This window comes from Thamnophis sirtalis, unplaced genomic scaffold (genome assembly GCF_051295495.1).
Source record: "Thamnophis sirtalis isolate CommonGarterSnake01/CBP01778 unplaced genomic scaffold, rThaSir2_p1.2 scaffold_1, whole genome shotgun sequence".
NCBI classification, from domain to species: Eukaryota; Metazoa; Chordata; class Lepidosauria; order Squamata; family Natricidae; genus Thamnophis; species Thamnophis sirtalis.
Window position 1 is genome coordinate 88,936,841 of NW_028261381.1, and position 24,677 is coordinate 88,961,517.

The 24,677-nt window shown below is 35.9% G+C and overlaps 1 protein-coding gene across 4 annotated transcripts in view; it reads right to left on the reverse strand.

Annotated features, from left to right (window-relative positions):
- Positions 1 to 24,677, reverse strand: part of ELP4 (elongator acetyltransferase complex subunit 4) — a 135,736-nt gene that overhangs the window by 9,018 nt on the left and 102,041 nt on the right. Inside the window, exon 10 of one of the 4 annotated variants that reach the window (XM_087718703.1) lies at positions 9,516 to 10,940. The exons of the other annotated variants lie outside the window; for them this stretch is intronic. Within the exon in view, the coding sequence (XP_087574829.1) occupies positions 10,929 to 10,940 (12 nt within the window). The 3' untranslated portion in view covers positions 9,516 to 10,928. Of the gene's footprint in view, positions 1 to 9,515; positions 10,941 to 24,677 lie in introns of those variants that run through there. 4 annotated transcript variants of the gene reach the window in all.

Sequence of the window (24,677 nt, forward strand, 5' to 3'; positions counted from 1 at the left end):
TCCTAGACTGACACATTGACTGCTCTCCTTTGAGTTCTGTTGCTTGGGTAAACTTTTTGGAATTGGAGTTACTGTTATTTTTTTGTCTTCCTCAATCCCAATTCCAGAAGAATAATTATTACAGGTGGACCTCACTATTTATGGAGGTTATATTCTAACATACAACTGCATACAATGAAACCAAGTTTTGAACTTATGGGAATTGAGAAGTTCCAGAGCTAATGAAAATGATACAAAAACTACAGTGGTGATTAATACTGTATATGAATAAATACTATTACTGTATATGAAAATAAGCTCCATCTTATCTGTCATTTATGTTTTAAATTCAGAATTCTTTGGTGTCCTTAGAAGGTAACAGACTGATTTTTATTCCCTTGCTTATTTTCCACAGTATGCTCACATTTAAATTTTGTTTTAGCAAATCTGTCCTTTGCCCACTTCAGTTTAAAGTCATTAAGGAAACTGCTTGTTATAAGCTACATTTAAATATTTAATGGGCTGGTCATGAAAAATAATCTCTATCCATTTTAGTTCATCCTAAATTTCCACTCAAGCATCCCAGAATGCATGCAGGTAACATTAACTCACACTTTAGAAGATTATTTAATTGAGTTTTAAATAATTATGAAGAATTACTTGACAATTAACTTTTGGATATTCAAAGTAGAAAACCTGTTTTAGCAATATTTTTACAATATGTGTAAGCAGATATGAATCTACTTAGGACAAAATGGAAATTTATGGGAACTTAGATATTCTCTTAAATAAGTTATAAAAATATTACTATTGGATATAAAGTAAGAAGCTCACAGATTCACTTGTATGCATAAATACTTGTTCATTAGCATTATTGAGCATTTGTTAAAGTCTCTGCAATCATCAGAGTACCCATTAGATGAAAAGTGTTTGATGAAAAGTGAAAGTGTCAATAGAAAATGTATCTAGCAAATTGTATTATAGGAGTATATTAAAACTTGAAAAATAAATTAAAGTTGAAATTTTTACTAATTGGTTGTTTTTGCTTGTTACTACCCAAAGAGATAAATCTCCTGTCAGATGCATTGGAAAATATTTTAAAACAAACAAGTAACGAATAATTTACACGGCTCAGAATCTTTGGCAGTAGAATGTATATATTTATCTAATCACAAAATACGGTCTGCTGTGCTAATATGAAACAGATGGATTTTTTTCAGAAAAATCTAGTATAGACCATTTATTATTTATAGCTCACAGTAGCTTATATGATTTGCTTTTTATATTCAATGTGGTCAGATAACTTTTATCTTTCTTAAACCAAGATTTAATTTTATTTTGAAGATAAATTTATTTGTTTCTGATTGCCAGTAAATTGCCATATTCCTAAATAAATAAATAAATTGGCTTCATATTCAATATCCATATGCACAGCCATTACTTGTTTGTGTAGTGTGGCATGCACTTAAATCCCTATTAGATGTTTGGCACTGTCAGTTTTGACAGCACCAACTGTTTGCAAGGTAGGAAGTTTCAGTTCACGCTTTTGATTCGCATTCTCAATGACCAAGAGAAAACCTAGATGCTGTTATTATTAGTTGTAAAACCATGGATTGGTTACAGCACAGTAATGGCACATGATGTAAACACTACATTATGTATAGAATTCTGCTTCTCCTGAACATCATTATTAGAATTTTGCATAATTCAGTATCTCGGAAAGCTTCTGTGCTCAGTAGAGAAGTTAAAGATAATATCACTTGAAAAATGTAGAAAGGATCTTTGCTGTAGCAGTGCAATGCATTTGACAGAAGTGCTTCACAAAGCCTCTCCCTGCAAAGTATTAAAAGCAGTTGTGTCCTTTGAAAGGCTTACACAATTTCTCTGAAGGCTTCTCTGGTGTATGCAGGGACAGATTCTTGGCTTCACTGCTCGGTCCAGAAGAAGTCTTGTCTGCACTGCTCCATGGCATTAATTCTGAGTGCCATTTTAGAAGCAGTTCTGCTTTGAACTCAGAACACTTCAGAGTTATCAAAACAGTCTAACTTAATGCGAAACAATGCAGGGCATAGATCTTGATCTTCTTTCATGGGACATTGTTTTAGGTATTTGAAGAATGCTCTCATATCCCTCCTAAACTTGTCTTCTCAAAGCTGAACATACCTAGCTCCTTGCATCACTATCACTATTCTACTGTTGGTGTAATGCATATTTTGCCTCTTATTGTATAATTGTGTTTCTGATGTTTGTTTTTTAAAATTTAATCCTGTACTTTCAATCCACTTCTCTAATTTATCAAGATAGTAACACACAGACACACACATATCTATATCTGACTTTTGTATTACTTGAAAATTTGACAAGTACTCTCCATCCAAATAATAAAAAATATTGGACTAATTGCCATTCTGTTAGTAAGGGATCCAAAACTGAAATTTATATCTTTCCATTTCATACTATTCTACAGTCCAATGAGAAAACATGGATGAGCACATTTTATTATGAGTTTGAGACTAACTATAAACCCACCTAATTGTTATGCCATTCAACTTTCACTTAGATATGCACTTAGAGAAATTAGAGAAAAATTGCTGTTGTTATCAGTACTTATTGGTTGGGAAGCCAACATGTGTTCTTCTACTACTCTCTAGTCTGATGAGAAATCATGGATGAGCATATTTGGATTAGTGTGGCAGTGAAGGTCTATACTGATGCTTTCATTCCTGTGTTTCCAGGATTGTTAGCTATTTTCAGGTACTACATTAGCCCCAAGATACCAATTTTATTCAGAAATTATAAGTTTCAATCCAATTTGTAAACAGATATTTAAATGTATATCTTATAATATTGTGAGAATGCACAAAGAATCAGATACACTTATATGCCCAATGAAATAGATTATTATAATTAAAAGACTTTATTTTATGACTGACTTTATTTTATGACTAAGACTTTATTTTATGATTAAGTTATTAATAAAGATAAATGTGGAAAGGACTGAAGAATCTGTTTATTGTGCCTAGCAATACTCATAAGAACTATTTTAGTAACATTAAAAATTGCTAATGCTAAAAGTTATGGCTGCAGTAGGATATACTTCTTCATATTTATCTTTGGGTGGAAAATTACAGAATCAAAATTAAAATGAATTAAAAAGTTCAACTGTGTCTTTAATTGTCCATTTACTTGAGTAGTCACATTCTAATTTTGGAATTAAAACTTGCAAGTTTAAACTAGTGTCTAATTAGTTTTATAAAATAATTTGTGTACATCTTTCATGAATAAAGTACATAATTAAAAATACTTCAGTTTTAAAAATGCTAAAAAATTAACATTTTTGACCTCAGTCTATTGTTATTCTAAGCACTATCACATATTTGTAACTATTACCCCATACAATCAATATTGCATTTTTGAAAGCCACAGAATATCTAGGAGTTATTATTTATTATAATAATCCTTCGGGATTGGGCAGCATATAAATTTAATAAATAAATAAATAAATAAATAATAACTTTATTATTGATTGATAAAAATATTAAATTATCCATGATAAAAACTTCTGAAAAGGTTATATGTTATTTTATAAACAGAAATACAGAATCTGCAGGACAAATATTTACTTGTCAAATTTACAAGTCTCACGTCACAAATTTGAAAATCAGAAAGCTAGAAATTTCAAATGTATTTATTCATTCTTTGAACAAGTAAGGTTTACACACTCTAATGCTAACTGTCTGTGATTTTTAGAATTATGCAATGCTGTACATCTTTTGGTCTTTCTGAACTTTTAATAATGTATTAGAAGTGAATTGTTTTCAATATTTATGTCATAGTTGCGTAATGAATACTATGTGTTATGTGGAATAGTCTGTTGTTTATGGGAAGAAAATCTGATAGTGGTTAAAAAATAAGAACAGATAACTAAGGGTCCACTTTGAATGGTCAAATCCTGCTTTAATGTGCCTACAAATAATCTCTTTGCCCCTCCTTTACTACTTTCTTTGTTGAACAGATAAAACAGGCACAGAAGCCACTATGTTTAACTGGGTTGATCGCTTCCAAACAAGACAACAAATGCAGTTACAGTTTGGAATTTGAGTACTGTCTTGACTAGAAGCCATTTTTCATAATTTCTGACTTGGAACATAAGAAGGTGCTATCATTATTATTTATATACATAAAAGAAAAATTAAAGCCAAATAGAGAGCCAATGTGTACATGATGTTTATATATATCCTAGTTGATGGAAGTCTTGATACAGACATATTTCTAAATTAACATTAGCAAAAGTTAGATAGATATATCTAACATATAGATAGACCTTCAGAATGATCTATTTTCATCATGTTCCTTCAGATCTACTAGGGCTGGATCCACCATTGCTGCAATCAAGTTTGCTGTTGGTCATTCTCTTCTTCTCTTTCCTTTAATTTTTCCAAACATTATGGACTTCTAAAAAAACCCCTGGGTCTTTGTAAAATTTCAGATTCGATTTATTTCTATTTATAGGCAGCAAAGAGAATTTAAAATCTAAATAACAATATAAATATTTCCACAACATCAGGAGTTATCTGCAAAATATGCTAATTTGAGCTACCCATTTGTCTCTTGAGCGAAAACTCTGAATTTTGTTCAATGAACAATTTGTTTTATGTTTGATTATCCATGGTATTCTTAGGAGACTTCTCCAGCACCAAAGTTGAAAATTAACAATGCTATTTGGGATAGGAATGTATTTGTATTTGTATTTGTATTTTATTATTTGTATGCTGCCCTTCTCCGGGAGGACTCAGGGCGGCGAACAATTCAAGGGGGGAAAAAGGGGAACATAAAAAGACAAAATACAAATAATAAAAGTAAACAACAGTTGCACAACCATACATGTCGAGAGGGGAGGGAACTCATTACCCCCAGGCCTGCCGGCAAAGCCAGGTTTTGACGGCTTTTCGGAAGGCCTGGAGAGAGGTGAGGGTCCGAATCCCTGCGGGGAGTTCATTCCAGAGGGCCGGAGCTGCAACAGAGAAGGCCCTCCCCCGGGTAATAGCCAGGTGGCATTGGCTGGTAGATGGCACCCGGAGGAGGCCAACCCTGTGAGATCTAATGGGTCTGTGGGAGGTAATTGGCAGCAGGCGGTCTCTCAAGTACCCAGATCCAATACCATGAAGGGCTTTATAAGTTACGACTAGCACCTTGAAGCGTATCTGCAGACTGATCGGTAACCAGTGCAGCTCGCGGAGGATAGGTGTAACGTGGGTGTACCGAGGTGCACCCACAATCGCTCGCGCGGCTACGTTCTGGACGAGTTGAAGTCTCCGAATACTCTTCAAGGGCTGCCCCATGTAGAGCGCATTGCAGTAGTCCAGTCTTGAGGTCACGAGGGCGTGAGTGACTGTTGAGAGCGCCTCCCGGTCCAGGCATCTTATTGTCTTTTACAAGGCTTGCATCGCTACTGTATAATATATTAGTCTACAGTCTACTCCTTGATTGCTGGCTTTTTGTTGATAGTCAGTTCTAAGGTTGTTTGCTGGAGCTGCTGTCATGAGTTTGGTCTTCTTTATATTTAAGCTTACATTCTTTATATATAATTTTAGTCCTTTTTCCCCACTGTGTCACTATGGCTCCAGAACAAATGTTTGTACTATTTTTAGCATGTAAAATTAAGAATATTTGTGATAAACACTCTGTAAAGTTTCTTTCTTTGGTATTGGTATGTGGATTGATTTTTTCCAATCTGTTAGTTACTGCTGTGTTATTTTCTTCACATTATTTGGTTTACAGACAGTTTACATATTTTTTCTGTCGCTTGTCATATTTTTATGGATAATCTATCAATTCATGTAGCAGTCCACCTTGGTAAGGATCAGAATACTGATTTAATTATAGTCTAGACATTGTTATAGGAATAAGGAATACCTTGTAAGGTAATCTTGGATGTTGACATTTCTAGTGTAAAGAATTTACACAAGAGCACAGGAACAGTTCATTATATTTTCCACACTTCCCCTGCTCATTTCTTTGCTGTTATAATTGAGCTCTTCCACCTCTTTGTATCAATAATATAGTCAATTTGATTTCTTTGTACTCCATCTGGTGATGTCCATATAAATATGCATTGTTTGGCTTATTTGAAGTCTGTGTTAGCAATGAAGAAATCATTTGAGTGGCAGAAACAAATAAGTTGTTCTCCTGCTTCATTTCCGTTTGCTATGCAGTCCAACTACATTTTCCTTTTTACTATTTCCAGCTTTGGCATTCCTGTCTTCAACCACAAGCAGCACATCTTGTTTGCATACTCTATTGATTTCAGATTGAACTTGACCACAAAACTTGTCAACCTTCTTTTTCCGCATAGTTTTCTTTTCTATGGCAACTATGCTACATTTTCCTTCTCTTACAGAATAAAAATACAGATCACGAGTTAAGTTGAAACACTTTTTAAAAAGTATGTTAATTCATTGTAAAATCAATGTTATGATGTCATTCCAAAAAGCAACAAATAAAACAAATTAGCTTGAACTGAGAACAAGAAGAACAGAAACAGAACAGAACAGAAATGCCTGAAGTGCTGCCTTTGGAAACCTCCCCCTGAAATGGCTAAAGCTGTAGTCTCTTCAGAAAACATTTCCAAAGATAGAGCTGCTTTAACCACATGTAGAAATCATTTGCTAGAGAAGCTAGAGAAAAAGAGACACCAAAGGTAGCAAGCACTGGGAACAAAAGGTTGGAACTTGGAGAGAAGGCAGCTGGGTGAATGAATGCTTTCTGGTGTTTACTGAAGTTTCTGGGGCATGGCAAGCAGCAGCAGCAGAATTGGTGGGGAGCAGAGCACCCAAAAAAGCAGAGGTGTGGGAAATAGACTGGTGAGGAGAGTTGAACTGCCCATGTAGTTGTAACTGCGGACAGGCTGCCAAATGTTTGAATTTTGATCATGTGATCACAGAGGTGCTGCAATGAGTCATAAATCCATTTTTCAGCACCATCATAATTTTGAATTGTCATTGAATGATAGTACGTGGAGGACTACTTGTATGTGGCTTTAGCTTTCCAAGATCGCCTACAATAAAAAGATTTAGGAGTTGGTGAAACCCGATAGATTACCTTGTTGTTCCTATTTAAATTCCTGCCTATGCTTAAAATACCTGTACTTTATTTATTTTTCATTCTGATGATCTGCACTTGCCAATTTTTTGGCCTTAGTTCTTTTCCTTTAAGGGATTTCATCAAATACATACCACTACAGCAGAATTTCCATATTTTTCTCTCTTTCTAGGGCATCTCAAATACTGCATGCTCCAACAGATCTTCTAAGAGTCATAAACAGATTTTGGGTGGTAGATGAAAGGACCTGGACTCCATTCAGTCATCTCTGTTTATTTCACTGGTTAATAAATCCAGTTGTATGTTATCTGGGTAACTAATCAGAATAGTTTTCTTAAACAGTTTATTTGGTTTAATTTTTCAGGTTTGCATTTAAAGGAAAACAAAATAACATGGAACGCATTCATTTTAATTATATGCAAATGTTGTTTTCACACTGGGATTACTTTATTCATTTGTGATTCATTCATATGTGATCTCAAGACCTGCATTCTAATGAACCTAATGAACCTATTCTCATATAGACTAAGTATACAACATCTCCCAATGCAACCAATATTCATGCAACTTCATTAACAGCCTATTGCGATGTAACTGTCACAATATAAGAAAAGGACAACATACATAAAAAACCATCTTTGAAACAACAAACAGATCAGAAGAGCTTGGCATCACTGTGTACTCATAAGCCACCAAAATACCACCAAAATATCTTAAGCTATTAGAAAAAGCCAAAGAATGAATCTGATTACACACAGGTATGAACCTATATTCAGACCTACATCATGGCAACAAGGGTAGTGTAATGTTATTTCTCATCTATTAATGCATGTGTTGATAACCATCTACTAGTTCTGTTTTGTGAAGGAGGGTTGAGCGACAAAAGATCACCTGCAGGGCCCTAATAGGAGTATACACCACTTCTGGTGGATAAAGTTGTTCTAGAGTTGGACATTGACTGGGCAAGTTTAAGTAAGTTGATTGGAGCCTTATGAGATTATTTGGACTGAGTTTGATTTTTTGATACCCAAAGAAATAGACAAGATCATTCTCTCTGTTAGTCTCTTGCCCTACCTGTTTAATATGAGGCTTTGGGTGTGATGTACAGCTGGATGTGCTGATTATATGCAACTGTATATCTCAATCCTGGGTTGACCAGGCAATGGTTCAAAACCTAGTTCCAGTGTCTGGAGGCTGTAGAATGGGGGAATTGATGGGGCCTGGAAATGGGCATTTTCTATTATTGTGTTTTCCCTCTGGAATGATACCTTCCCTCCTCCACAGAGATATGATTCATATCCTGATCTTATTTAGATAACACTTAAGCAAGCCTTAAGTAGTGATAGGCCCCTTGTGAATTGTTTGGTTCATTGATGACTGCTCTACTCTCCAACATTATTTTTTGTATTATGGGAATTATATGGTTTTAAATTATGCAAACCTGCCCAGGATCAAAATTAAATCTGGCATTTATAAATTTAATAAAATAAAATAAATGTAATGCTGTCTGAATAGAACAATACAGTGCTGTACAAGTAATAAAATATGATCAAATATAGTATATCACTATGTTATCTACAAAGCAAATACGAATGAAAAGATTGAAACATTATTTTACATTAATACAGCGTAACAAAAGATTGCTAAACTAGGTTACAAGAAAATCTAAAGTTAATAGACACCACTGCAATCGTGCTAGTACATAGATGCCGGATTTCTCACATTTGTTTAACTTTTTAAGTGGTGGTTAATTCCCACTGAATTTTACAAGCTTGAATTTTAGCAACCTTGTACTTTATAGTGTACAATCAGAGAGATCTTTAAATATGTCTATAAACTTTGCAATTAAGGCCTATATACTGCTCCAATCATAAATGATTGATGACCTTCAAGGCCTATAACCAGCAGTAAGTTAAAAAATAATATGAAAACTCTCCCTAACGGCAACAATATGCTATATCCACACCAAAGAGCAAATCACAAATATAAACATTCATCCTGACAGATTAGCAAGAGAAACACCATTCCCCAGACCTCAAAGGGTCATTGAAAAAGCCAGGTTTTAATACCTTTGCAAATGAGAAGTGGAGGCTGTTCTAATATTGTGGGAAACTGTTCCAGATAAAGGAGGCAATGACAGAGGGCTGATTCCAAGATCCTAGCAAATGTCACCTCCAGAGGAATGAACCATTAAATTTATTTTATTTCTTTTTCCTTTCCTTTCCTTTCCCTCCCTTCCCTTTCCACCTTTTATATAAAAAGGCTCTTTTTGGATGACCTTTTGTGTTCCAATACAGAATATCATATGAATCTTAATCATTTCTCTTAAACTCCTTGCTCTATTCTAAAAAGACAATTGATGTCTTCAAAGGGAACCGGGATATTCCTTTAATATAGAGGTGATCAATTAATCTTCCAATTGGGCCACATGTATATTGTCTAACTATTTCATATCTTCTTTTACTTGTCCAGTTTATCAATCCTCAACTCTAGGATATTACTCAATTGAGAGTGAGTAGTTTTTGCAACTAGTAGACAGTTCTGGTTTCTGTGGAGGCAAGGAAACAACTCAGGATCATTTACGCTATACAGATAAGAAGTTAAAACAAAATCAGTACAATTTTAAAAACAAATTAAAATTTAGCATACAAAATCCTGAGAAGATAAAAATATCTTTACTAGCTTATGACAGATAGTCCAAGAGGTAACACTTATATTTCACTAATAAAAATTTAAGAATTGTTGATGTTTTGAGGAAGATGAATGTATTCCAATATTAAAATATACACAAATGAGAATTATGCTACACCTAGAATTAGTAATGTTTTATATGTATTATATCATATTGTTAATAGCAAATAAGAAAAATGAAACATGAAAAAATGTAATGGAAAAGAAATTGGAGTTTGCTCATTTCATTTTACCCAGTACCAAATAAAAGGCAAAATATTCTATAATCAGTATATTTTCTTCAGGATCAAAACACTGATAACCCCCATGAGGCTTCAAGAAGAATTTTGCTGTTAGAATAGATTTACACTTCTTGACATGTCAAAGCCTTGAAAGAAACACTGAAGAATTTACTGATGACTGCCAAAGGCAAAAATTTTATTTAAGATTAGTTCACATGTTTATCTTTCTAAGCTGCCCCTCAATCATATCAGGGAAACAGAAGATGCTACAGTAAATAAAACCTGGGTATACATTTAGAAAAGAAAGAGCTTAGTTAAAACTAACCATGCACTAATAACATCTGTCATCATCTAAGCTAAGACATTACTAAAGAAAGCATAATCAATCCAAAAAAATAACCAGATTGAGGCCTACTTATTTATCACATGAAGGATTATGATTCCTTTTAAGGGTAGCAAAAGCTCTATACCTGGAAGAGCCACTATTGCTAGAAAAAGTAAACAAACTAGTTGGAATTATGATGAATCCTTTAATCTTTTCACCATAGTCCGTACCTTATGCATACCAGAGTTGTGTTACCGCATAAAATTACCACTTAATGCAAAATTGTATGCCTAAAATTCAATGGGCACGAACAACGTAGTCATACTTCTAATTTGCATATGTTAATTACACAAATAGATTCATTCAAATATATGTAAATTTAAAATGGCCAATTACTAGCACAGGATATAAGCTAATTTAAAAAGTGTCCGGATTTAAAAGACAAAAAGGTCAAACTAGCTTATCCAGCTAAACAAGAACAATCTCTCCAGCCCCTGCTGCTCTTATTCTACAGAGATATTCTGGAATTCTGAATAGAACTGATTTACTTAACAGATTAGTCCCACTAAGAAGAACTGAACATACTCTCCAGTCAGATTTTTGAGATCAGGTCACTGTCGCCACTAGAACAAAGAAAGAATTAGTTTCAGAGCTTTATTTTAATAGGGATTCATTATTCTTTCAATCTCAGAATCTATTTCAGAGGCTACTGCCCACTTTATATCATAAGGCTGCAAGAACAATTTTATGCCCCTGAAAACCGAAGATGAGAGTGCCTCTGAACATCAATGTTTATAATATTCATTATTATTAGAAGCCTTCATAAACTACAATATATAGAAAATATAGAGGGATACAAGTCACTTTGCTAAAAACAATACTATGGTAAAATTAACATTTAAACAAAATTTATGTTAGTGACATCTATCTTAATAGTTAGAATTGTACAGTTTACTGTACAATTCATCCAAAATTAAATTTCAATTCAATTACCATGCTACAAAAACATCATGTTATGCAGTAATTTATACAGAAACAACAAAAATCAAACTATGTATTTACACACATAGACACATACACACACACGAGCACACAGACACAAACACACATTAAAACTAAGTGTGAGTACCAATATTTAAAAGAATGTCATTATATAAATAGGAGGCAAAACTATTACAACATCTTAAAGTAAATATAATTAATGTTCAGGATTTTTTTAAAAAACCTACTATGATCCTGTATTTGTCTTCCCCCTAGTTTTACCATTCAAAATTATTTCTCAGATTTTAAGTAATCCATTTTATTAATACTTGACTATTAAGATGTTTGTGCTATAATCCAATGGTGTTTTTTTTCAATTTAGAGCTTTGATTACCATTATTGGGACAGATTTATTCATTCACTAACTTCTTAAAGCAGAGGTTTATAGGTTTATAGGTTTATTGACATTTGTAGGCCGCCCTTTTCCCTGAGGGGACTCAGGGCGGCTCACAGTAAACCAAGGGAGGGGGAATACAACATTAAGACGACAACATATAATAAAATCAACACCATACATTCAGTATTCGGGCGGGGCAACGGTCCTTATCCCCAGGCCTGACGGGCGAGCCAGTTCTTCAAGGCTATGTGGAAGGCTTGGACGGTGGAGAGGGTACGAATCTCCACGGGGAGCTCGTTCCAAAGGGTCGGGGCTACTGCTGAGAAGGCCCTCCTCCTTGTAGTTGCCAGCCGACACTGGCTGGCAGATGGAATGCGGAGGAGGCCCAGTCTATGAGATCTTATAGGTCGTAGGGAGGTAATCGGCAGAAGGCGGTCTCTCAAGTATCCAGATCCACTGCCATGTAGGGCTTTATGGGTGAGTAATAGCACCTTGAAGCGCATCCGGAGATCGACAGGTAGCCAGCGCAGCTCGCGGAGGATAGGTGTTATGCGGGTGAATCGGGGTGCACCCGCGATCACTCGCGCGGCCGCGTTCTGCACTAACTGAAGTCGCCGGATGCTCCTCAAGGGCAGCCCCATGTAGAGCACATTGCAGTATTCCAGCCTAGAGATCACAAGGGCCCGAGTGACTGTTGTGAGTGCCTCCCGGTTCAGGTAGGGTCGCAACTGGCGCACCAGGCGTACCTGGGCGAATGCCCCCCTGGTCACAGCCGCTAAATGGTGGTCGAATGACAGCTGTGGATCCAGGAGGACTCCCAGATTGCGAACCCTCTCTGAGGGGTGTAAAATTTGACCCCCCAGCCTGAGTGTTGGAATGTTGGCCAAATCTTTGGGAGGGAAACACAACAGCCACTCGGTCTTTTCTGGGTTGAGCACAAGCTTGTTAATCCTCATCCAGTCCATGACGGCCTCAAGACCCCGGCCCATCACGTCAACCGCTTCATTGATTTGGCACGGGGCGGACAGATACAATTGAGTATCGTCCGCATATTGATGGTATCTAATCCCGTGCCTGCGGATGATCTCTCCCAGCGGTTTCATGTAGATGTTAAATAGTAGGGGGGATAAGACCGAACCCTGCGGCACCCCATAATTTAGGGGCCTTGGGGACGATCTCTGCCCTCCCACTAACACCGACTGCGACCTGTCCGAGAGGTAGGAGGAGAACCACCGTAGCACGGTGCCTCCCACTCCCACCTCCCGCAGTCGTCGCAGAAGGATACCATGGTCGATGGTATCGAAAGCCGCTGAGAGGTCAAGGAGGACCAGGATGGAGGGATGTCCTTCATCTCTGGCTCTCCAAAGATCATCCATCAATGCGACCAAAGCGGTTTCTGTGCTGTAACCGGGTCTGAAGCCTGACTGGAAGGGGTCTAGATAGTTTGCTTCCTCCAAGGACCGTTGGAGCTGGAAGGCCACCACCTTCTCAACAACCTTCCCCAGAAAGGGGAGGTTGGAGACCGGGCGATAGCTGTTAAGAACAGCTGGATCCAAGGATGGTTTCTTTAGGAGGGGTCTCACCACCGCCTCTTTCAATGCGGCGGGGAAGTTCCCCTCCCGAAGGGAGGCGGTTACAACCGCCTGGATCCAGCCTCGTGTCACCTCACTGCAGTTAGCAACTAGCCATGAGGGACACGGATCCAGAACACAGGTGGAGGAACTTACAGCTCTCATGGCCTTGTCCACATCCCCGGGGATAACGTCCTGAAACTCAACCCAGAGCTGTTCTACTTGGTCCCCCTGTGCCTCGGCTGGAACTGTGGGTGTGGAGTCCAAGTCCGACCGAAACCGAGCAATTTTGTCCGCTAAGAATTGGGCATATTCTTCAGCTCTGCCCTGCAGGGGTTCCCCCGTCTCCCTTTTATTTAATAGGGAGCGGGTTATCCTGAACAGGGCGGCTGGGCGAGACTCAGCGGATGCAACCAGGGAGGCTATGTGTGATCTTTTAGCTGCCCTAAGTGCCCTAGTATATTCCCTGGTGCAGGTGGTTACCATTGCTCGGTTCGATTCGGACTTATCGGACCTCCAACGGTGCTCTAGGCATCTCCTCCGGCGCTTCATTTCCCGGAGCTCCTCGGTGAACCAAGGAGGCCTCCGGGATTCGCCGCCTCGGAGGGGCCGCAGTGGCGCAATCCGGTCGAGGGCCTCTGACGCTGCCGAGTGCCACGCAGCAGCCAGAGTCTCCACCGGACTGTGGGCGAAAGTGTCAGGAATAACCCCAAGCTCTGTCTGGAACCTTGATGGCTCCATAAGACGCCTGGGGCGGAACCACCTGGTCGGTTCCTCCTCCCTACAGTGGGGGTTTGGCCTCCGGAAGTCGAGCCTCAGCAGGCAGAGGAAGTCAATAAACAGTTTTTGAGCTCCATTTTGTTGCCCTTATGATAGTTGCAAATTAATAGCAGTTTCCTGCAATTTTGTTCATTTTCTTCTAAAATTTAAGAAAAAAAGGATAGTCCTGGGCTTCTCCTCCTCTAACTTCTATATTGTCTAATCTGACTTTAAGAATGCTGTACTGCACCACTCACTTTGCATTATCACTTTTTCTACCTTTGTTCCTATATAGTCATGTGTTAAAAAAAAGACCTGGATGAGGAAACCGAGAGCATACTTACAAAGACTGAACATGAATTAAGCTGGGATAGGGTACTAAGAATTTCAGAGAGGAAATTCAAAAAGAGATCTGGATGAAGGTGGTGTGATCTTACAAAATGGAGTTGATAATACAGACACAGAAGTGAAAGTGAAGGTTTAACTTTGAATGAAAGGGCTAAACATGTCAGCTAATACAAATTAATATCATCAATGTTGCTGTGGGTTGCAGGAAAATAGGATGTAAATGGCAATAGAAAAACCAGCGATGAAAATTGGCAAAAGATATGCAAAACATTCTAAATGAATGTGATTCATAGGAAGAAATATTCTGTTAGATGACATGGAAGGATGGCTACAAAAATCTGAGCAAGCAAATGGCATAAACAGTACTGAAAAAAATTATTGGGCTTTTTACAGCCCCAAGAATGAACAGGAATAGTATCTGCTTAAACAAAGTTCTCCTTTGAATGTTGAACATTATTTCAGCATATGTTTATATTTACACATAATGGTTTCTCTAGATCAGTGATGGAGAACCTTTTCAGCCCTGAGTGCCCAAACTGGAATGCGTGTGCTAGAAACCCAAATACCAGGTAGCTGGTGCGCATGTGCGTGCTGGCTACCTGGCCTTCGGGTTTCTAGCATGTGCATGCGCGCTGGCTAGCTGGTCTCGCATGCTGGAGCATCAGTGCTCTGGCACATGCAAAGACCAGCTAGCTGGCGCACATGCACACACTGTAAACCCGAATACCAGGTAGCCAGCGCACGCATGCGCACCAGCCAGCTGGTATTTGGGTTTTCGGCACTCTGGCATGCACCAAGGCTGGAAACCAGAAGAGCAGCTAGCCATGGAGTGCGTGCCCGCAGAGAAGACTCTGCGTGTCACCTCTGGCATGCATGCCATAGATTCGCCATCACGGTTCTAGATATAGCAATAGCATTTAGGCTTACATATAGCCCTATAGCACTTTGCAGCATTCTCTGGGTGGTTTATAATGTAAGCATTATTTACATATTGCCCTCAACAATCTGGGGTCTCATTTTACCGGCCTTGGAAAGATGGAAGGCTGAGTCAACTTTGAGCTGGTCAGGATTGAACTCCAGTTTGCCTGCAATACTGTACTTTAACCACTGTGCTACCAGGGCTGCTGGTGTCGCTCATAATTTTGATTAATTATATGACATCAAATTGTCATATCTGCCATCAAACTCTTTGTGACCTGACAGATAGATTTTTTCTGTCAGTATCTATCCCTAACCTGGTCTTTCAATGTTAACATTTTATATTTAATATTCATGGAGTTTTCTTGGTAAAAATGAAAGAGTGGTTTCCTTTGACTTTTCTGATGGTATGAATTGAGGTGTTTATCATTGTGATAAACATGGTCATCTGCTTGCGGCATCTTCCTATATTGTTGTTGCCCATTATAAATGCCTGCTTGTTTTAGGTGGGCAACTGGGATGACTTTTTTAGGAATATATACTACTGATATCCACTCCTAGCATTCCAGGAACATTTTCTCTTCCTCAATTTGGCAGTACTATAGGCTTGAGTGTGTGTACATATTATAAGTTATAATATATTAATTCAAACATTGCTATACACAATAAAATAGTACATGGGATTGTATAAAATAGTACTCTTCCATGTAATACAGTAACTTTGAAAATTCAAAATATTTGCAATATCTTTTAAATATGGTTCTTTGGAATGCACAGTACTGTTTTTAGAAGATTATGTTACATCGTCACTGAGTTTGTATTTTTGTTTAACATGCAATATTTTAAAATCTTTTGTTTTGGGAGGCATTATACTTTCTGGGCGTTTAACCATTTGAAATATTTGCTCTGGTATAAGTTTGGAAATAACATTCTCAGAGTGTTTCTGTTTGATGACAACAGCAAAAGGTTATTGTCCACGTATGATGAAGAAGTTAGACTCAACAGAAAAACTTATTATTGCTATCTTACACCTCATAATAGGGTATTACCAACACAAAAAAGTTAATTAATTTCCAATTCTTTATTCTTTTATTTAGATTTTATGAAGGTTGATTGGACTTGCTCCATCATTTTATGGAAAATTAATTATTTCAAATACATGCACTACTTTATGCAACCTGCCTGATTTGCATTGAAGAAAATTCAGCAGAAGTAATTGAGGCACAAGCAGATACTGGCACTGACTGAACTCAATTTTCATTCCAAATTTCTGCAAAATCCCAAGACACAACAATATCAGATGCAAGGGGGAAAACAAACAAAAGCAATGTGAAAAGGGAACATGAAGAGAGAATATTACAAGAATCAGAGAACAAAGGGATTGCAAAACTATTTTAGTGCCATAGAGGAATTCTGAGGGCTTCATTTATGCAAGGTGGAATAAGATATCATATGGCATCCTGACAATTGATGTCTTCATTTAAATGTAAGAATTTACATTCTAATTAGAAAGAATTTACATCTTAATCAGAGGCAGCTGTATTATCTTGTTACTGTTTTTTTCCAAAGGTAATGAACTAAAGTACTGCTGTGCTTTTTCAACCAGAAACTAAACAGACAGCGTACAGTGTTATTTTATAGTCTACCTGCACTAAGCTGTTATTAATATTTTCAAAGATTAAATTCCAACTACAATCTCTTTAAAATAAAAATTAAATTTGACACTGCTTACAATAATATAATGAAGACCTATTTAAAACATTTAACCGGTACCTTTTATAACTCCTCCACCCCATTTTTATTACTCAGGTTATTAGCAATACAGTAATGAAACAGAACACTATATTTTTAGATGTTGCTAATATAATGTTAGCTGCTGTAAAATAAATTCTTTAAAAGATACATAACTGAGATTTTAAAAATGTACATTTTTAAATTTTGCTCAAAGATATCCCATGAAACATTGAAAGATTTTGCTACAAGGTGCACTCCAATGGAACACTCACCTGGGAGTTAGTCTCAGTGAGCAGTTATAAGGATGAAAAAGATTTTTTTAAACAAAAACACATACAGTCTCAAAAATGAAATTATGCTTGTAATATAAAGATGAATTTGACAAAGAAGCATCTAAGTGATATATATTAATGATATATTATTAGGTATTTTATATGCCTTGGTGCTCTATGTAAGAAGATTTGGATATTAGTGCTGTAATTGTAAAAATCAATAATTAAAAAATAATATTTACTATTTGAATGGAAATCATATTTAAAGTGTATGCACTGTTACAGATACACATTTGTTGCTCATAACAGCTGAAGGATGATATCATTTCAGGATACAGTGTGCTATTAAAAATTATGTTTTTTCTCAATTACAGTATATCATTGTTTAAAATAAACGCCTCACATAAATATCACATAATTTAAGCAAAATAATAACTCATCTCTAAAAAGTTCATGACCAACTAAAGCATGCCCTTATCGAAACCTGCTTTTACTGTCTGGTGTTAGAAAGCTGTGTCTTAGTTGCAGCTTCTGAGTTCTTTTGCAGGATAATGATGCAAAAACATACATTTAAGAGAATCTAAGAATGACTGAAAAGCAAAAATTTGCTATGAGCTCCTGATCTGAATCCAATAGAACACTGATGGAAAGAACTGAAACTAACAGTTGGGAGAAAGAATTAAAGACCACTGGAGTAGAAGAACGAGACACAGTGCTGGTTGAGAAATGTGGAAGTCTTATTCAGCGCTCAAAAAAATTATTGCCTCAAAAAAGTATACTACTACTACTGGCCATACCATTTTCATTTGTTTTATTATTTACAATAATATATTAAGTTACATAGCAAAAGCAAACTATTTGATTTGTGGACTATAGAACAAAGAATGGTGGATACTTACTTGCTTAAGTCACTTTCAACTTATTTCACGGCAAACTAGGATTCTTGAAGAAAAAGTGAAAGGGTAGCAATATTTTTTGGGGGGGCTGTGTACATGGAAAAAATCAGTGTAGTGAGTATGTTTAAAGAACTAGGAATCATGAGTCACTGAGTGCTGGTCCTTCCTTTGGCATGAAGCTAGGTAGGTGCCTGGATGTTCCAAAAAGCAACTGGATTCCAGTTGTCCCTTAAAAAAACACTTTTGAGACAACCATGACCTGGATGACTGAGAGTCTCTATAGAGATTGTGGATCTCTATGCCTGGATCTTTCCTGGGTCTCTTCCTGCATACCAATGACTCAATGTTGATTTGTATCATCGTTTCCCTCCTGCAACTCAGGGCCAGATTCCACCCCTAATGTTCACAACCATTGTAGCATTAAGTTGAAGTCTCTCCCCATTGAGACCTGCATAGCCTTGCTCTGAGACAGGATATAAAAAGGATGTAAATGTGCATAGAAATCATTCTGAGGGAAAAGCAAAATGGAATGTATAGCTATTTCAGTTTGATTAGGAATTTATTGGATGAATTCTAATACAGAATTCTTTTCTCTGACAGTTCAGCTGGGTGAGGAAATATTTGGCTAAAAACAATAATAATGAGAAAGACTTTGCTACAAGTAGAACATAATCTAAGGGACATGTAATCATGCTTATTTATAAATTCAGAAGGTCAAAAGCTTGTCATTTTCAGTCAACGGAAATATGGTACAGAAAACCTTGTTAACAAAATCTTTCAACATTAAATGGGATATTTTTGAGCAAAACTGAAGAGGAATTTTGTTTCAAAGAGAAAGTTGATGGAAACTGTCTAAAAATTGGAGAGCGTATTTAGCCAAAGCAAAATCTGACACATTTTTAACAAGTCCATTCTTTTCCCCTCTCAATTCTACCTTAATCTGTAGTATATTTGCACATAGTATTTAATAATAGTATTCTAGTAATAATAAATAGTATTAGTTAGTTATTAAACAAGTGTATGTCAATATCATTGGAAGTTATTTCTTAGCTTATATCTATATTTTATCCAGTAACATCTAGCCAAACTAATTCATTTTAGGAATTTTGTTTCTTGAGAAAATATATTAGCACACGGGAACAAGCTTGAGTCTTCTGCAAAAAAGATTAGGAATATTATTCCTCTCCCTATAAGTCTAATATCGTAGAAATGGTGGGTTTTCCACTATTTATCCCTTTTTTGCATTCATAACATTTTGAATATGATACAGAATTGTGCTGGCTCCTCTTCTCTGCATGCTACCACAGAATAAAACACAAGAAAGGTTCTACAAAGTTATTTTCTGCTAAAAGACATCTGTGGTATTCATTTTTTAAATTGTGTCCTTTTAGAAAGTAACAAAAATGTTAATATGACAATGATTGTTCCTGAAATCATAGTATTTTCTGTTACACCCAAGAGTGCAAAATTCAGAGTGTTATGATTTATATTTATCAAGCATCAGTTTGACCTAAGGGATGAAAGCTCTGGATAAAAATGATATGCTTTATCTTGATGTTTTCTCTCATAAGCCGTGCTTAGCACCAGCTTTGATGTAGATAGCATAGTCCGAGAGCCCTTGAATCAGAATAATAAAAATTTAGAATATTCAAGACTAATAGATTATAAAAAGTCTTCATTATGGTAATAGACCAGCATAAAGACAAACAAATAAAAGTTAGAAAATGCTTCCTCCAAAATTCCAAAAATAAGTTTTATAGTTCTATTACTTAAATAACATTAACATATTTTCTTTTCTCTCTTGATAAGAATGAAAAACAGTACTCTTTTTGTTTTGACCCAAAAGCTTTCTTATTTTTTTACTCCCAAAATACAACCTAATCAAGTTTTTGTATGATTAACAAAAAAAATAATAATGATTTTTTTCTACTTGCACTAGAAGAATGTAGTTTTTATATTAAATTAACATATGTTATTAGTATTTCTATTACTACAATCCTATTCAAAACAGAAGGTCTACTACTGATCTTGAATTGTGATCCTTCAACAGAATCTTTACCTGGTTCAATTGTCTTCTAACTCATTACTAATTATAGCAGGGATTCAGGTATAACTGGTCTTGAATGGGTTGATTTCTCTACTTACAAGGAATAGTTTTATTAGTGGACACACATGGTAAGTAAAATACATGTACTGTGTTTTCCCGAAAATACGACCCGATCTTATTTTCTTTTGGGCTTGAAAATAAGCACTCAGGCTTATTTTGGGGAGGTCTTTTTTTTAAAGTCCAGAAGGCAATGAGCACCGGGACTGATGGGAGTGCAGCTACCACTGGCCCTGTGCTCTCCGTTCCACTATCTGCTTGCCCGCGGTTGCAATGGGCCAAGCTCTTGGCATGCCCCGGCTTCCACCCACCCTGCCTGTTAGCCCAGTTTATGTGGGGACATTTCTTGTCCGCAGGACCTTGCCTCTTCGCTCTCCTAGCAAGGTGGTTGGAGGCTGGGGTGTGCTGAGAGCTTGGCCTCGATTGAGCAATCAGTGGGATGGATAGGATGGGGTGCCCAACGTGCCCAAACATTTTTCGCCCAGAGGGAGCCGAAGCTTTGCCTGCTTGCAAAGGGGATGGTTTGAAATGGAGCTAATCATTCCATTTCAAACTGTCCCCTTTGCAAGCAGATGAACCTTTGAGTTTCTGTTATTTCTCTGTCTGGGCAAAATGTTCTCCCAAGAGCGGCTTTCTGTTGGGAGCAGCTCCACTGGCGCTATTAACCTTGCAGCATTTTGACACCTAGATGTGCAAAATCTTCATGCTCTCTCATATATTCCAATTATAGATGAGTCGTTTCCAGGGTTTGCTTTGATGCTCTTCATTCATCTTGGAATGTTGATTCTAAAATATTTCAGCCTCACAGATACTATTTCCCATGTAGATCAGACAGAATTGCATCTATGGTTGTGCTTTTATTAAATTGAGAGAACTATTCTAGTTATTTTAAAGCTTCTTCCTGGTTATGTAAGCCTAAATCACCTATACCTGGGAACATTTTGCCACTATACTGAATACTACTCACTTAGATGCTGTGATCATGGGACATGCAGAAATAATCTTGTTGAGATATGACAATTTATTGAATGTTTTAATATGTATTAATGTTTGTTTATTATATCAGATTTTTGGTTAAAGACTGTAATAAAATTTTGATTTGAATCAGAAAAAAATTACAAATGGCTTGCTAGTTATAAAAAAGCACTTTTGATTCCAGCTTAGTAATTTCTGCTTCTATAAAAATAACACAAAAAGATAAAACTGTAATAGGCTGTAATAACAAGAAAAACAACAAAGAATACTTACAAATGAAATAGATTAACTATCAAAATAAAAGTAACATAATCCTCAATTAGTGAATGGTACCATATCACAATTTAGTAATACTGTTTGTGTAATCAAACATAATTATACTACATCCATTTATGTGGTTCTGTTCTGATATTCTTTCTGACTATTTCATTGATTGAGATATATCCATACATCTACTATTTCTGGAGAAGTGCATAGTTGCTGGTTCAGGAAACAATAACTTAATACAGGAATCACTACTGCCAGTATATTATTGCATTATGTGGGGATTCCAAATAATCATTAAAAAGGTCAATACCCACCTATAAATGCAGGCTTACTAATGTTAGTTTTGTTTTATGTGTGATGTTTTATTGTTGCATCTCCCTCTTCAGTGGTTTAATAGGCTCTTAGGCTGCACTGCATTTTATATTCTACGGAGCCTGAGATTCACAAGCAAATAGAAATATTTTATAAATTGTTTCTCAATTTTCCATACCCACAAACCTTCATTATCACCCTCAAAAAATAACACCCTTTAAGGCTGATACCTTATGCATAATAAAGAGATTGCAAGAAACCAAAATTATGAGTTATTGCAAAGATCAGTTTGATACTAACAAGTTATGTAAAGAGAAGGATTAAGATAATTTGTTTCAAAGAAAACTTTGAATTGTCTCCTTATTTATTCATTTTACTGATCCCATTTTCTCCTTGATGGGATGGATACAATACAACAAAGTTGACACTAGGCATATCACAAAAATTGACCAAATTATTTTTTTTAAAAAAACCATACATATTTTAAAGTTCTTATTTTAAATAAATACAAACATATACAATACAACAAGAAAATCCCTTTATGAAAATATGTTCAAACCATAAACTGTAATTGCCTTTCATTTTCCACAATATTCTACAGAGATATAAAGGACAAAAAAAATCACAATTTTTTTCCTGCCTACCTACCATATTACTACTGTATAAAGAAAACTGAAACAAAAGTGATTGTTATTGCAGCTTGCAATATTTGAATTATATCTTTTCTCTGAAAGACAATCTTTACCGATAACAATTAGATGGAGAAAGTCCTTTGGCCATATTCTTAGCCAATGAAAGACAATATCCTTACTTTCTTTGAAGAAAACAAACCTCTGGTCTTTTTTTCAGATAAATAATACATTAAATTTAAGATAAGTTATTGCTCTATGTACACACACACACACACACACACACACACACACACACACACACACACGATTGGTCCCAATATTCTATTTTGACACTTATAATAATATAATAATTTCATATGATCCAGACTGAAATGAATCAGAGGCTGCCAAATTCAAGTTGGGGGTCCAAGTCTGAAATTATGATTGATGCTTTTGATGGTACATGAACAGACGCACAATCTCCCCTCCCCTGTGTCACCACCACCATCATATCAAAATTATAGAACTGACATTTCTCAAGATACAAATGCAAAATTGCAAGGAATTTCAAGCCAAGTTTCCTTTAATTTTGTTTTTTTTAAGGAAATACACCTATAATTTTGTTGGTTTTGAACTGTTTTAAATACAAAATTATAGTGTGTAATATTCGAATTGTGGAATGGTTTCTACAATGATTAATATTCATCTACAGCAAGCATTTTGATTTAGAGAAGTTCCCTAAAACATTCAATGCAGGACTATGAGTCAGTTGATTTCATTCATTTGCCATTCACCTCCTATCAGTCTGGCATTTATGGGGAAACAAAAGACGAATATAGCCTTTCTGACAGACATAGTGTCTACAATACTCAACAGCATCAAATTGTACATGGATACTCCTGAAGGTTCATCTTCTCATCAAGCTACAGAATTGGTTTGAAGCAGCCTAATCCAATTTGAGAACCTGCCAAAACCAATGACTACTATGAAAATACTAATCATAATATAATAAAGGGTTTTTATTGCTTTTTAGGAATATATAATGAAAACCACATCCCTGCTTAAACTCAGTTTTACCCATTATTATTTTTTAAATCAATTATTTTTCTATGCTGCTATTTCATCTAAACATAAGTCTTACAGAGCTAACATCATAGATATGCAAATGCAATTGTTTTAGAAGTGAACAATATGCCAAGATGTTTAACAAAATAAAGATGATGTAGAAATCTTTAAACAGAGTTTCAACTTATATCTTGTCTGCTTGCCATTTTTTTTTGTCTTTTCTAACCCCAGGGGTTCACAAATATTTTGAATCAACAGATCACTGCCAAGTTGCAAAAATATTGTATCGTCTACCATCTGTTCCCAACTGTCAGCAGTAAAACTCCAGATCACTGGGGATGTATTTTGGCAATGCTTGTCCATCTCTCTATTCATTCCCACTGACTACCACAGCCACTGAATATACAGTCAAACTAGCTCAAAGCAGTTCCTACGAGGAAAGCAGGTGTCTGCCAATACCCAGAAAACAGACACAAATAAGTACCTTACACAAACATTACCTTACAGAAACATATTTATTTATTGAGTTGACTTAATTATTAATCAAGCTGTCTTAAGATTGCAACCCTGAATGACAAATAATAACTAATAATTATTTTTGAAAGTAAATAATAAAAGAAATTTTCATCCAAGATAAAAATAGAAGTCTAGTGTAAAATAAAGAGGTTTTGATTGTTTTATACCTGAAAGGACTTAAGGATGTAAGCACAACCATTTACAGTCAAAGATTCATATCTATAATAAATATATACTTTGAAGTTAGTTATTGAATGTAATTTCATCTATAATAGTTTAAGCTTAATTGACAAAAGCCAGAATGATTTATCAGACATTGTGAAGATGTTCAGGCTTAGATTTCATATTAGAAAAAAACTTTTATACTTAAGGACCAGCCAGTAATCTCTATTTCATTTACAGAATGATTCATCAAATATGTCCACCTTATTATGAATTCAGACAATAACTTAATACTTTTATAGAAAGAACTCTTTGCCTTGGATCTGGGAACTTGTCTCTTTGCAAATTTGGAATCTGGTGTTACATAAACTGTATCCATATTTAATGCTATCCAAAATATTCAGTCATACTTATTTTAAAAACCTGTATTTAACTGTTTACGTATAAGTCTGATGATACAGATAGGATCTGG